The sequence below is a fragment of the Labrus mixtus genome, chromosome 4, assembly GCF_963584025.1.
Source record: "Labrus mixtus chromosome 4, fLabMix1.1, whole genome shotgun sequence".
Lineage (NCBI taxonomy): Eukaryota > Metazoa > Chordata > Actinopteri > Labriformes > Labridae > Labrus > Labrus mixtus.
Window position 1 is genome coordinate 18058014 of NC_083615.1, and position 15401 is coordinate 18073414.

A 15401-nucleotide genomic window follows, 5' to 3' on the forward strand; every position below is an offset into this window, starting at 1 on the left:
CTGGTATTTTATCAGCAACGACGACTCCACCTCTGTTTGAACACCGAGTGTGTGTGTGTGTGTGTGCGTGTGTGTGTGTGTGTGTGTGTGTGTGTGTGTTAATGTGTGTGTTCAGCAGGTGTGGTGGCTTCTGCAGGTCGGAGTGGACTCACTTGAAGACTTTAAGATGGACGAGTGGACGGAGCCAACAGCCGACTGAACAAACTTAGAAGAAATGAGACTTAAATAAAAGAAAGGACTTGTGTTTACTCTCAGGTAACGCTGCTTTATTCCCTCTTTTGATTATTCAGGAACATTACTTGATTTAACAAGGTTATTAATTCAGCCTATAGTATGTCTTTGTGATGTTATTCTACTTTTGATTAATGCGTCTGATTCTGTTAAATGAGCCTTTGGTTGTTTTGGCATGTAGCCATGTCAGAGCTTGTTTTGTTTGGGGGTTAATACCAAAAAATACAGCTTCCACTTTCACTGTTTAAGAAAAGTGCTCAGGTAGTGATCTGGCACCTCTCCAGCTACCAGACTAATTTGCAGATTTTGGTCCACACCCTGACTTGAGCCAGCGACCCTCTGGTTCCCAACCAAGCGTCCTCTGCTGGTAAAAAAAGAACTGCTACTGTAAAACAATGAAACTCAAATTAAATGCTGTTTGACTGGTGAATAAATCTGTGATTAAAATGAGCCGATACCGATAGACACTTGATGTGCTAATATCGGCCGATATTATTGGCTGGCCGATTTATCAGTTGGGCTCTACTTTCTTTTCTTTTTTTTTTTTTTGGGGCATTTTGTGCCTTTAATGGAGAAATAGGACAGTGGATAGAGTTTGAATTCAGGGAGAGAGAGTGGGGAATGACATGCGGGAAAGGAGCCACTGGTGGGATTCGATCCTGGGCCGACCACCTGGAGGACCACAGCCTCCATACATGGGGCACGCACTAACCACTGCGCCACCAGTGCCCCATCAGTTGGGCTCTACTTTGAATTTTTTATATTCTTTCCAGTTGATTCTTTTGGTCTCAACTTAAGGTGCCTGGGTTATTATGACTTATTATGTTGCCTGAAGTCTGATGATGTCTGGGCTTTTTTCCTGGGTCTTTTATTGTCAGGGTTTTTTTGTTCTTCTTGGTTTTGTTTCTCTTGGGTTGCGTTGTTGTTGTGTTGTTTTGTTGTTATTTGAGCTCTTCTGCTTTGTTGTTTAAATGCTTCTGCACGTGTCTAAACACTTCGTAAACCTTTGTTTTTAAAAAGTGCGAAACAAATAAAGTTTTTATGATTTTCCTCTCTCTCTTTCTCATGTCTAGTTTTTAAACTTTTGCTCCTCCCTTTGCTCCTCCTCCTCCTGTTTGTCCTCCTTTCTCCTTTTGTCTTCTTTCTCTCACCCTTTCATATAAAAAGTTGCTCTAAGGATATTTTATCTTCAGCTAACTCACTATTTGAGCAATTCTTTTCACTCCTAGTGATGCATTGATCGGCTGGTCGACCCTTTCATTGATTTGACATCTACACAAAATGTTTTCTGATCAAACACACATACAGAGACCCATATACTCCAACAGATAATGTCTTTATAATATTTGACGCTTGAATAAGGAGGACAGCATGAGAGTCCTTTCATTGTGTTTGTTTCTGTAGTTTAACATGTGTGAGACGTGTAAACAGCTTCAGGCTGTTTATCCACTTCCTGTTAAGCAAACTTGTTTTTCAGACACATTTTCATGACGGCAACGTGATGATTACAAACACAACGACACAACCTCAAAGTTTGTGTTTTGAAATAGAAAACCGTCCCGTATCTCATGTGTTAAGTCTTGTTGATCGACCAAACAGAACAGAATAAATCTCCATCAAAGGTAAAAACATTCAGGCCATCAGTAACAGAGACAAACACAGCACCTACATTTAAACTCAGTTCATATCATGGTTTAGATCTCATCAGTCATTTTGTAAGATTAAAGGAACAATATGTAACTCTGACCCATAGTGTTTAAAATGGGTACTGCAGTCCAAATTCTAAACATTATAGAGAGCTGTCTCCCCCCGCCCCCTCCTCTCTAGAGTCGATGCTCACGCAGGTTGTCATGTGGAGGACACTGAAGCTTCAGTGTTTATCCAGCTCTGCATCGGTCTGTAAACCTTTCTGTGTTCTAACCTCTCTCCATTTTTCAAAAGCATCTCCAATATTGATCCTAGTTTGAGCACGTTTCTGCTCGTGGAGCTTATTAGAAACATGCAGAGGCTTTTTAGGTCGAGTACAATCACTTCTATCTGAACCAGTTCTCTTGACCGCTTCCATCACTGCAACACCTGTTGGTTTGACCTGATAACTGCTCTCATATCTGGCAAACAGAGGGTTTGGGGGTTTGAGCTCCAGCTCCTGCAGCTACATGTCCGATGTGTCCTTGCATCCTTGTGTCCTTGCTCCCATTGCTTCGTCAGAAGGGTTTGAATGTGTATGAATGGATGAGTTAATACTGATGGGCTCTTTACACCCCATCCTCTACCATCAGTGTGTGAATGTGTAGGTGTGACCTGCGGTGTAAAAGCACTTTGAGTAGTCAGAAGACGAGAAAAGAAATATACAAGCGTCAGTCCATTTACCATTTATGTTTAAATCTGGACCTGTAAGTTATTTCTCCTCATCGGGACACTAACTACAACAAGGCCTTTAGTAACGTCTACGTTTATGGAGGCTACACGATGAAATTTAAACTCTAGTTTTTTTCTACCCAAGAACAAGAAGTGAATGTTATGTAAGTGCTCTGCCCCGCTGCCTCTGATGGCCTGTTGTTGATGTGTTTTTCCTGCTCATTACTGTGAAAGAGAGATGTTGGGAGGAGACGTTTCCTCCTTTTGATCAAACGAGGGTGAGGGGTTGTTTTAAGGGAAAGTCCGGTTCGGTCTCTGCTGGACGTCACCTCCTTCCTCTTCACTTTTTCTCAAACACGAAGGACTCCCTCTTCTTTTCGGAGCACTTCAGCCGGTCGACGCGGGTAGAAGTCCATATCTCTGTAGCAGCCTTCAATCGTGAGTAAATACTTCACTAACAGCTTTTATTAAAGGGATACTTCACCCATTTGCATTAAGCTTTGTATCATTAGAAACCTGGTAGTATTTTTGAATGGTCGTGCATCCCGCCCTCATTTTCCCCTGAAATGGGAAATCTTTGTATATTTAAGTCTGAAAAGGAGCTACCAGTGACCCAAAAATCGTCATATCGCGTCACTGGAAGCTGTTGCGGTTAGCGGTGTGAAACTACAACGCTAGTTCCTCATATTTTCGACCACTGAAGTTACAGACCAATCACAGATCAGTGGGTGGGAACTCACTCCCAGAATCAAAACTTAACATCCGCCATATTGCTTGGAAGCTATGCTAACAGGCTCTATGGAGAAAGCTGATAATGGTGAAAAAATATAAATTTAGCAGCGAGACGGCTGCTGCCGACAGGCCGGTCTTGTGTCTTGGTTGCTGCCACCGCTGGCCACAGGGGCCGCCACAAGGGCCGCCGCTGGCCGCCGGGACCGCCACTGGCCGCAGCAGCCAAGACACAAAACCAGCCTGTCGGCAGCAACCGTCTCACGGCTATATTGCTCGACGCCAGCACAGCAGCTGAGACATAAGGCCTGCCTGTCGGCGGCAGTGAGGACGAGGAGCCGGGGCCGGCTCTAGCTGGGGCGGACTGGTCGTGTCGGTGCTCTCACTGTTTGCCTATGGACACAGACATAGAGTCTGTTTTCTGCCAGGAATTTCCAAGATACCAATTCCTTCTGGAAGAAATCTCGGAATCAGTTGAGGAAACGGCCTTATGTGTTGAAGTAAATCTGTCTGTAAACCTGACCTTAGTGGGAGTGGCCTGCGGTGCTGTGCATTCTGGGATTTGGTGTCTTTCATCCACATGAGCCAAAAAGACACTTTCTGCCTTTTCTCGGCCAAGAAGGCACCAACTTCAAAATGTATTTCACATTTCTACTACATATATGACCCAATATCAATACAGATTCATGTTTCAACGGGTGAAGTATCCCTTTAAGGACACACCGGGACTAGTACATTTAGTAGTTAAAATAATGTTTTATATTTTGTTGCAGCGTTGAGGATCTTCCTCCAGGTGTTGTTGTGTTGACTTGATTGGTTATCGCCAGCGGTGCATCCTTTAAAAACAGGTCTCACAAATATGACAGATGCTCCAGCACCAGCTTGTGCCTCTCATTTAATCACAGACAATACAGGGAACGATTGGTTCAATAAATGTTTTAGGTTCAGAGGGAGGCCTAGAAACAGTTGCCATTTCTATTGACTTCAGTTTTACAACATCTTACTGTAAACAAAGGTGGCCGCATTTGGGCCTTCTGGAGAGTCACATCTTTGTTATTGTTTTAAAAATCTCTCCACACATGGCAGAGTAAAGGAGAAACAGTTGAAATTAAAGGTTCAATCAGTTAGGTGTGTAGTGAGTGAAATGATAAAGTGACCTTAGACATTAAGTGCTGTCTTCTCTGACAACAATGCAGCAGTCAGTATGTCCTCCTTCTAACTTTAGATTCTGGTCCTGAATGCTCTGGATTTGTTTGGACCAGAGAAGGTAGGCGGTTTTAACACCCCTACACGGCCGTTTTGGACGCCCCTCGGTTTGCCAGATATGAGAGCAGTTATCAGGTCAAACCAACAGGTGTTGCAGCGATGGAAGCGGGCAAGAGAACTGGTTCAGATAGAAGTGATTGTACCCGACCTAAAAAGCCTCTGCATGTTTCTAATAAGCTCCACGAGCAGACACGTGCTCAAACTAGGATCAATATTGGAGATGCTTTTGAAAAATGGAGAGAGGTTAGAACACAGAAAGGTTTACAGACCGATGCAGAGCTGGATAAACACTGAAGCTTCAGTGTCCACCACATGACAACCTGCGTGAGCATTGACTCTAGAGAGGAGGGGGCGGGGGGAGACAGCTCTCTACAATGTTTTGAGTTGGGACTGCAGTACCCATTTTAAACACTAGGTGTCAGAGTTACATATTACTGCTGTTAGCTTCAGACAATTTTACATGAATGGGATCCACAGAAATCCGCTAACTCCTGTTTCATTAATCTGGTCCCCCTCTTGGTCAAACTTGTTTATCTTAAATCGGGCAGATTTTATACATTTTACAATACTCACAAGGCGGACATTTCTCGCTTGTTGCAGGTTTTGAGTCGTATAAATTTCGCGTATCTGACTAATCATTATCAGCTCACTACTTCTCATGTGATCAGCACCAGATAGGAAAATAAAACAAGGAGTACATTTGGCCATATCAACAACCCAGAGAGCGTTTGCTTTGTTTGGTCTGGAGAAATGAACGAAGAACTTACAGCCAGGCTGCTCCAGGTGAAAACAACATTTGTTTTCTGTTGTTGCAGAATTTCTCTTTGTGAGAATGTAAATTGATTCTTTGGAGCAATACGGTGAGTAAACTGGGATTGTTTCCAGAAACAGGTCCACTCTCAGGTTGTGTATCTGTCAGTGATTCTGTAGATAAATTAGTAGATGTGTAATTATGTAAGTGTGTATTTCTTCCTGCTCTGTTGACTTACACAGATACTCGAGGCAGAGTACCACGGAAACATTGTTGAAGTGTTGTGAGCAGAGTGTGAATCAGACTGTTTGTTCATGGTGGAGTTTCCACTCAGCCAGGTCAACATAGTTTAGTTGCTCTGATGTTTGATTGTATTCTTCAGTGTTGTCAGGAAACATCCAGAAAACCTGAGTTTTACCGTCCAGAGAGGGCGAGACAGTGAGCGGTTTTATGGCTGTGTATTTTTCTCGAGGTTTCTTTGCTGTTAGTTGCTATAGGCCTTTTTTTTATGTCTAAAGCTCGATCCAAAGGCAACTGGACTTGGTTGAAGATCTTGGAGTTGGAGTTGTATGTTTACATTTTTCCAAATGTTTCCAACAAGATTCCAACCCCAAGTCATTCCTAAATTAAAGGCAAGGAAAAGCATTTTGAAGCTGTGTTCTTAGTCTCAGTTATGGATCACAGCGATGTCGTTTATAGACATGCTGCAGTTTTCTGCGTTTAACTCTCTTTGTAGAAAAATCCTCTGGTAGAAGAATATCTCTCTTTTAAAAACTAAGTCTCTTCTCTCTCCTCCTTATTCCAGATCTCAGAGCTCCTTTCTTCAATCCTCCTCATCATGCCTAATATCCATCGATCCCCGAAGTCCTCTCATCCGTTACCTCGTGCTCTGCCTTCACTGACTCCTCCCATCACTGTCTTCTCCACCACCTACTCTCACACCAACACCACCGTCAACCCAGCAGCTGGTTTCATCAACGGCCTGTTGGACAGCATCCCCTGTAAGTCACCAACCAGCCACCAGTCGACTAACCCTTTGTCTTCCTCCTCCAACTGATCATTTTGTGACTTTAATGTTGCAGCTTGTAGCTCATTTTATCTAGCCTTTAAATAATTCTGAGATTACAGACTTTCCCACAGGATCAATAAAGTTTTGGAAGTAATGGAAGTTTTAAGCCTCCTGGCAAACCGTTACACCTCGCCCGCCTGTCAATCAGGTCAGCTACACGCCTTATTGTGAATAACTCTTATCCTTCATCAAATCAAAACAGATGAGTCATCAAAACATTCACCCCCCCGTACAGTGTGTGTTGATAGAGACATGAGCTAATCAGACCTGTTTGTTTTTTGAACCAGGCTGTAAACATGTTAATCTCTGCTGTAAAAACAGACTGTTTTGAATGGGTGTGTATGTGACTTCCTGTGCTTCTGCAACCAGCCTCTAGTGGACACTGGGTGTACTGCAGGATTTTGCACTTTAGCATCGGCTTCATTTTTCAATAGTTGACCGGTGTTCACTGTTCCACTCGACATGTCATTCAAGTTTAAACAGCAAACAGACACTAAGCTGATCGACATAACAGCCTTTTATTTATTTATATGTGTGCATTTAAAACTGGTCTCTTGTTATCATGATTCCCACTCCCCTCCTCTCCCATTAACTTTTGTTCCTGTCACGTCACAATCCTGTGATTAGTAGTTAAATCCACTCTCGTCCTGCAGGAATCCCACGGGAATCCTGTGACCCCTGAAAAAACGTTCTGCTTGTACTCTCAATTTGCTTCCCCTCTGTACCAGTTCTTCTGTTTCCCTATAGGTGCACAAGAGGAAGACGTGTCTATGTGATTGTCCTTTTAAAAAATGTTAATTTTTACCACAGTGCCTCGATGGGCGATATTCATCATCTTCGTGGTCGGCGTTCTGGTAATTCTGCTCTGCTGTGTGTGCATATGCATCAAGTGCTGCCGCAGATCGAAGAAGAAGCAGAAGAAGAAGAAGAAGGATGAGAAGATCAATCTGAATGGAAAAACCACCACGTCTCTGGTGAGTGACGGTGCCCTCTTGTGGTAAATCTGCAACTGCTTTTACATACCAAACTTAGCATTAAAACAAACTGAAGTTAGCATCGGATGTATATGTTCTTGTTTTTGCTGCCACTAAGTGGTCATGAAAAATTAGTAAATATGAGTTTTGCTGTATTTTCTCTGCTTGGAGTAACTTGTAGTGGATTTTTCTGAGCTGTGGGTGATTATCTTATGTCCTGATGAGTGTTTAGGTTCAGCCGGATGTGAATGATGTGGACTACGGTACGGCCGGACAGCTGAGAGGAAAGCTGCTCTACTCGCTGGACTACAAAGTCGCTCAGTCTGAGGTGATTTAACCGTTTACAACACTGAGCCTCTGTAGAGTTCTCTGCTTTTTCCTTAGAGAATCTGCTCCGAGGACATTTTATTTCTTAACACAGCTCCCTCTTAAGATAATAAAGACCTTTAAAAGCTTTTTCACATGCAGTAAAACTCTCAAACACTGGGAAACTGGGTCCACAAAGTGAGTCTTTTTTCTGTTGTTGTTTGTCTCTAGCTCATCGTGGGGATCAAACAAGCCAACAGCCTGAAGGCCATGGACCTGGGGGGAAGCTCAGACCCGTACGTTAAAGTCTACGTCTGCCCCGACAAAGCAAAAACCTGCGAGACCAAAGTGTTCAGGAACACGCTGAGCCCCGTCTTCAATGAACAATTCAACTTCCAGGTAGGACGGAGGGTTAGTGACGTTAATAAGAGGTGTTAGAAAGTGGATTGAGTTGTTTTTGGTGAATCAAACATTGTGTCTGAGATGAGTGATCTCCCCCACAGATATCCAAGTCTTCCCTCCTGAAGTCGACGGTGGTGATGCAGGTGTTTGACTTCAACAGATTCTCCAAACACAACATCATCGGCGAGCTCCGGGTGCAGCTCTGCAACGTCGACTGGAACCACGTCATCGAGGAGTGGGAGGACCTCGGAGAGCCCGCCAAGTTTGAGGTTGGCTTTGTCCTCGTTGCTTTTTTATTTTTAAAAGGTCCAATCAGTAAGATATGTAGTGAGTGAAATGATAAAGTGATCTTACTATATGATCAGACATTAAGGAAACATGCTATGTTGAAGTGCTGGCTTCTCTGACAACAATGCAGCAGCCAGTATGTCCTCCTTCTAACTTTAGATTCTGGTCCTGAATGCTCTGGATTTGTTTGGACCAGAGAAGGTAGGCGGTTTTAAGGCACCCCCACACGGCCGTTTTGGACGCCCCTCGGTTTGCCAGATATGAGAGCAGTTATCAGGTCAAACCAACAGGTGTTGCAGCGATGGAAGCGGGCAAGAGAACTGGTTCAGATAGAAGTGATTGTACCCGACCTAAAAAGCCTCTGCATGTTTCTAATAAGCTCCACGAGCAGAAACGTGTTCAAACTAGGATCAATATTGGAGATGCTTTTGAAAAATGGAGAGAGGTTAGAACACAGAAAGGTTTACAGGCCGATGCAGAGCTGGATAAACACTGAAGCTTCAGTGTCCACCACATGGCAACCTGTGTGAGCATCGACTCTAGAGAGGAGGGGGCGGGGGGAGACAGCTCTCTACAAAGTTTCGAATTTGGACTGCAGTACCCATTTTAAACACTTTTTTGAGTTTCATATTGCTCCTTTAACACTGGTTGCATTTTAAAGGAACAAAGCCTGCCTGCAGTGACTTACAAACTGTGTGCTTCAGGTGTAGCCACTAGACGTAATAAATCAGCGGCACCTCTTCTGCATTAACAACCCTTAACGTTCTGTCAATGTGGCCACAGCATTAACCAGTCGATGCTGCTGATAGTGGGAACACTCATTTTAAATCTGCCTCGCATAGATGAGCGTCTGCCTCAAGCGTCATGCCTGGGTAAGTGACGGCAGCAGCTTCTCCTGTATGTCAACATGTGCATGCAGGGACTCTGCATATGCAACAGTCAGTCCTGTGACCGCTGAACGTCAGACAAACTGGTGTTTTCTTTTGCATCAAATAACAGAGAAGTGTCAGCATGACATCCCTCAGGTCACAGGAAAGCCACTGCACATCCTTCAATATGACTAATGCACATGAGCAGATCATTTCAATGTTGAAGAGATAAATTGTTCAGTCCTACAGTCCACCATGTTTGTTTGGGCATCTTTGTCCTGCGGAGACACAAAAATATTCCTGCAACATATTAAACTATAGATATTTTCTTTGTTGTCAAATTCTCCGTTTTGTTTGTCCTGCAGGATGAAAACCTGGGCGAGATCTGCTTCTCTCTGCGTTACGTTCCCACCGCCGGCAAACTGACTGTGGTGATCCTGGAGGCCAAAAACCTGAAGAGCATGGACATCAGTGGGAGTTCAGGTCAGAGAGGGAACTCTTACGGAACTCACTTACATCCTAACATATTATACAAGGCAGGGGTGTGTCTACTTTTTTCTTGGCTGGGGTGGCTGACTTATGGAGGCGTGGCAGGAAGTTTGTGGGCACACGCATGCTAATTCATTTCTTATTTTTCCCCCTTTTTTCCCCATTAATGATATGTTCTCATAAGTAACAGAATTTGGCAACACATAAATCTTCTTAGCTTGATTCTTTAGGGACTCAAAAACAAAGTGTGAGAGCAAAATGTTCACTCTGACTTCACCCGGAGTTTCTCCTGCCAGTCTCTTAATATATAATATTTTCTGCAGAAAGTCCGAGTGAGCTGATGTGAGAACGCAGCAGGATATAATCAGGAGAATTCACCTTGAGCGAGTGATGTTTATATACTGTGACTGCTGCACGGTGCATAGAGTGTCTCTGTGCTCTACTGAACCTGCTGCATTATGTTTCCTGTCCTCCAGTATGTTCTTCTCCACTCTTTAGTTCAGATTGAGATTCTGTTCAACTACACGTAGCATTCATATTAAGACACATATTCTCATTATAGCGATGTATAGAGGACTCTGATGCTTCATCTGCTACTTCAGCGTCTTTTTTTTTTACAACACATCTTACCTCAGGAGACCCCCCGCCCCCCCTCCTGTCTGACAGGTATAGTCTCCCGCTCTGAGGAGCACATGGGAACAACCAGGTCAGGAGAATATGTGGAGCAGTCCTCCTGAAATGATCTAGATATTTTCAGGAGTGCATGTGTGAAAACGGCTTTAAAGAAAACTACAATTAGCCTGTTGAAAACATCCATAAAAGTTGATTTTAACTTAAGCCTTGTCGCCGATAAGACAAATAGCCAATCATAGATTTGCATTCTGGGGTGGCACCTGGGGTGACAAATCAGATTTCAAGGGGGGCACATGCAACCCTAGCCCCCCCCCGGACACCCCCCTGACCCGAGGTTTAATTCTTCTTCTATAAGGGTCAAAACTAAGATCATTCAAACCCCTCCTAGAAACATTCAAACTGCAGCTGTGCTTCAAAAACAACTTACGGGACACTGAAGGTTTGGGGAAGAATTATCTAAATGGCTCCTAAATACGAAAAAGCTACAACCAACATATCAAACTGGAGGCTAAAAACTGGAGTCCACCTTTCATGTGTTCAGAGATGGAGCAGAAATGGTGATGATGTGGATTTAAAAACATTTGAAATCATTTTCTAACACTCAGATATTTGATCATTTCTGGTGTTTTTTCTCGTCGTAATGAAAGTCTCTTTTGTCTCATCACACAAGCTGTGACTGATTAATGCCACATTTAATTCTTGGAAGAGCTCTCCCCAGGAGTTTACTGATTTTGAGGGAATGAATCCGACATGTCGTTGTTTGTAGATCCTTATGTGAAGGTGCAGCTGGCTCTGGATCGGAGGAAGTGGAAGAAAAGGAAGACGACAGTGAAGAGGAAGACGCTGAGCCCTTATTACAACGAGTCGTTCACCTTTGACGTGACGTTTGAACAAATCCAGGTGAGTGTTACGAGATTCGGCTGTGGATCAGTTGGTAGAGTTGGCCTTCGGGTTCGATCCCCAGCTCCTGCAGCCACTGGTCCGATTTGTCGTTGGGCAAGACACTTAACCCCAAGTTGCTCGTGCTGCAGGCTGTGCAGGAATGAGGACGTCGATGGTCCCAGCACGGTTCCATAAAACATATAACAAATATTTTCATCGCTTTTGGTCTGAAGCTTAGTTAGATTAAAGACTTTGCTCCTGTTTCCACAGAAGGTGCATCTGGTGATCTCATTGTGGGACCACGACGCCATGACCCGAAACGACACCATGGGGAAGATCTTCCTGGGCTGCGACGCCACGGGGAACCAGCTGAGGCACTGGGCCGACATGTTGTCCAACCCGCGGCGGCCGGTCGCTCAGTGGCACAACCTGCTGTCGGCAGAGCAGGTCAACTCCACCCTGACTCTGAAAAAGAAGATTCCCCTGTCCAGCAGACTTCCCTTTTGAAGACACACACACACACACACACACACACACACACACACACACACACACACACACACGCACACACTTGTATCCTTACAAACATGAAAACATCCACAACACATTATTGTAAGCATAGCTAAATAGTTTTTTTTAATGTAATTTCTCAGATCCTTGAATCTATCTGATTATTTTGTATTTTAAACGTCACACCATTAATCGTAAATGATGCGTCACATTTCATTTGTGACCTGGAGCTCGTCCTTCTTTTTGTCTGAATTGTATTATTTAGGTGTGTTCAGACCAAAAGCAAAAACAAATATTCATGTTGTGTTACTTAGGGTGAGTTACGCTTTGGGTGCCGAATTATTAAAGGAAGAATGAGCGTCTTTTTGATCCAGTAGATGTCGCCCTTGAGCACCAGCATGAGACCAAAACAAATTTCTGTTTGGCCACACCTCCTCCATACTGAAGCCTCCACTCTCCTCAAGAGACACACCTCCATCCCCCCTCCACTCGCCCTTGCACGAGAAGTTTAGCGCGGGCGGCGGACAAAATTGTCCTTTGCTCGAGCTGCAATCACCTGTGTCCTTCATTGTTGTGTTAGCATGCTAATGTTAGCGCTCTTTAGTTAGCTCGTACCTTCACATTGTATGTAAATTGACACAGAATAACCATGATCTAAAAACTCTTACTAACATTCAAATAATCAGTGAGTATGTTCTTCTTCTTCTCTCTAGTCCTTCACTAAAACAGCTTTTATACACAAGGGGAGGAGCCGGCCGTCCTGTCCATGTAAACACGACTCTGACAACAACACAGCCAGCGGGACTCGAGCTTCTCACTCATTGTAGACAGTCATTACCCTGGATTTCTGATATATTTGTGTAAAATGAAGCAAATTCTGCCTTTAAAATGATCTACACTTTGTATGTTTGTGTCACATCGCTTGCTCGGCCCGTCTAAAATATTTGCTCCCCGCTGCAAAACTGTCGTTGCATGACTGTCTATGTAATTTTGTCGCCTGAAAACTTTAATCTGCTTTTGATCTGAAAAACATGCACCTTCACTTCATCCTTTAAGTTTATAAAAAATGTTATGAATTCTGTCTGTAATATAAAAACACATTAAATCTATTTTATGTTATGTTAGCAAAGTAATGTATTTAAGAGCAGCTTTATTTCAGTGTTGATTATTGCTTTTTAAAATGTAACGTTTGGTGATCCCAACCACAGACTGTAAATATTACTGGACAAAGCCTGAGGTACTGGTGCATACTGGAGATTTTTCCTGAATCAATACTATATCCGGGTATTTTTGGCATACTGCGGATCTCGCATTCTGCATCCTGCATTTTGGCCAAATCAGTACAAACTAATAGTAGTCGCTCACAAAAACAGCAATGACACCACATCCAGCGAGACCCTCCGTCCACTGAAGATGGAAGCAAAGCTCTAACTTCCACACACGATCACTGAATGACTCTCTAACCCTTCATTGGTAACCTGCAGCAGGTGAGCTCATTACCTGCACAGAGGCTGAGGAGCTGCACCTGGAGAGCAAAGGAGAGGGAGGAGGGGGAAAGAAAACAAGGAAAAACACAGATATTAAAACCTAATGTTTTCCTGAGTTTTGAAAAAGTCGTCGAGATGACAAATTTACACAACTTAATATAACCCTGTTAGAGAAAGATTTCATCATAAATCAGATTTGTTAACAAATTAACAAACTGCATTACAGGTAAACATGAACCGTGCTTCGTCCTCAACATGTTCTACTTCAGTGGCACTCAGATTGTGAGCTCTGCGTTCACTCGTCTTTCCCCTCGACAGATGAAAGGTTTTTTTAAAAAGCGACTGCAGATCAATCAAGCTGACTTCAGCAGTAGGTGTGTGTCGACCCTGCTGCTTCAGGCCTCCGGAGATCAGACTTCATTAATCCGTCCCTGAGCGCCTCACTCAACCCAACGAAGCAGGAGGAAACAGATCTGAGGGCTGTCATTTAGACTCAGCGGGCATTTGATTTAAAAAAAAACACAAACAGGAACCCCTCCTAGAAAACATGATATGTGATCAAGTTTTTTTTCTCAGTTGTAGACGTGAATTTGTTGCTGTCGCAGAATCAGCTTCAACTCATTTTTCCCTCAGGACAAAGACAATGAGATTTAACAGGACGGCTTTCCTCTCTGTCCCTCGGTCGTTTGATGCTTCTGACTCCTCAGGCAGATGTTTGAGGAGGATTTTATAGGTCAGTGGCGGTCCAACAGATCCCACAGTGACGAGTCGACGAGCTGAAGGAGACTCTTGGAGATGCAAATATCCCTCCCACCCATGCAGCTCTGCAACACGTCCATCTCTAGTGTTTCTTAAGTCCTTACTGGTAAATTCCTGTTATCCCGTCTGAATCCAGCCGCCTGCTGGCATCAGGATAATCTGCATTTTTTGGATTAATGAATCCTACTCAAAAGTTTTGAACAACATCATCGACGGTATATTATGATGGACGGAGAAACAGCCACCTAGGAGTGAAGCCAAAAATATTTAGAGCCCCCCCCATGCAATATAGGTCAGAAACCCCGCCTCCTCCATGTGAACAGATGGGATTCGGGTCAAACATACGCACCATAAAAAAGTTTCTCACACCTAGATTATTTAGCTCTGATGTGGGGACGACACAGTCCGATGGTGGAGGCTGGGTGTCAGGGACGTCGGGTGGTAGTAGGTGGTAGGAATAAAGACGAGAGAGGGGGAGGGCGACCAAGACACTTTTGGGTTTTTGACAATGAAGGAAGAAGAAGTGCATCGAAATGGTCCTCCTTTGCACCTTATTAAATTTTCCTTAATTGATTCATGTGCCCCAGTACCTTCTTTGGATCCTGCCTGAGAGAAGGAATCCGCTCAGTTATATTTTAAGGCTTCTCTCTGAGAGCACCGACCTCCATTTGGGGAATGGCTGAAGCGCATGAGTCTCCTTCTACTGGACTACTTTTCATTTATCTCAGCCTGTGGACTAATTGGTGTGGTCTCCTCTGCCATTATTCAAAGTACTGACGCACTGTTTTGATGCCCTCGTCGTATTTCCACCTTTGAGTTCCCTTTCCTGAAATGATACCTGAAAATATTTGTGTTGTGAATGATAAGTCAAAGAAAATGATTTATTATGTCTCTATTTTCACCAAATCAAATCTCATTTTTTAAAATAAAATTGAGCTCAAATTAATCAAATCACCTAAAAATGTTTCACTTTGTTCCAATTTCCACACACGTTTATCCCTTAATTATCATCATCTCCACTTTCATGACATAACTTTAACCCCTCATAGTCAATTTAAAATAAAATGATGTGATAATAAAACATTGTGAAATCACTAAAGTTAAAGAACCACAGAATCTGTGAGTGTTGCCATCAGCTTAGATCACATCATGGCAGACGTGACCGTGTCGGTCGTCTCTCCTGTGTATTTCCCCGCCTGTTTTTTTTTTGACAAAGGCAGCCAGATACACTCGACACTTCATTATGGAGAGCAGTGACATCAGCAGGTTGGTGGGTTACCAGGAAACCTGGAGAGAGGCGCTGCCATCCAATTAAACAGAAGAAGAAAAACACGGGCTCAAGATCAGCGAGCGGATGATTGTTGTCAGACAGAGCTGCTGCTTCAGTCTGTAGACGCA

At 43.6% G+C, this 15401-nt stretch overlaps 2 protein-coding genes across 8 annotated transcripts in view; one reads left to right on the forward strand and one right to left on the reverse strand.

Annotated features, from left to right (window-relative positions):
* zgc:172145 (Ferritin light chain, oocyte isoform-like) overlaps positions 1 to 15401 on the reverse strand; it is a 331670-nt gene that overhangs the window by 3660 nt on the left and 312609 nt on the right. The gene's annotated exons all lie outside the window — the stretch shown is intronic.
* syt8 (synaptotagmin VIII) lies at positions 124 to 12890 on the forward strand. Of its 4 annotated transcripts, none has more exons than XM_061036152.1 (9): positions 124 to 255; positions 6141 to 6336; positions 7215 to 7378; positions 7611 to 7706; positions 7916 to 8083; positions 8188 to 8355; positions 9609 to 9726; positions 11132 to 11265; positions 11518 to 12890. In XM_061036152.1, exons 2-9 carry the CDS (start codon positions 6174 to 6176, stop codon positions 11752 to 11754), a joined length of 1248 nt encoding a protein of 415 aa, XP_060892135.1. In that variant the 5' UTR covers positions 124 to 255; positions 6141 to 6173; the 3' UTR covers positions 11755 to 12890. The 4 variants fall into 4 exon arrangements, with proteins under 4 accessions (XP_060892135.1, XP_060892134.1, XP_060892137.1 ...); XM_061036151.1 differs by having other exon boundaries at positions 6148 to 6336; XM_061036154.1 differs by lacking the exon at positions 124 to 255 and adding an exon at positions 2839 to 3027 and having other exon boundaries at positions 6148 to 6336.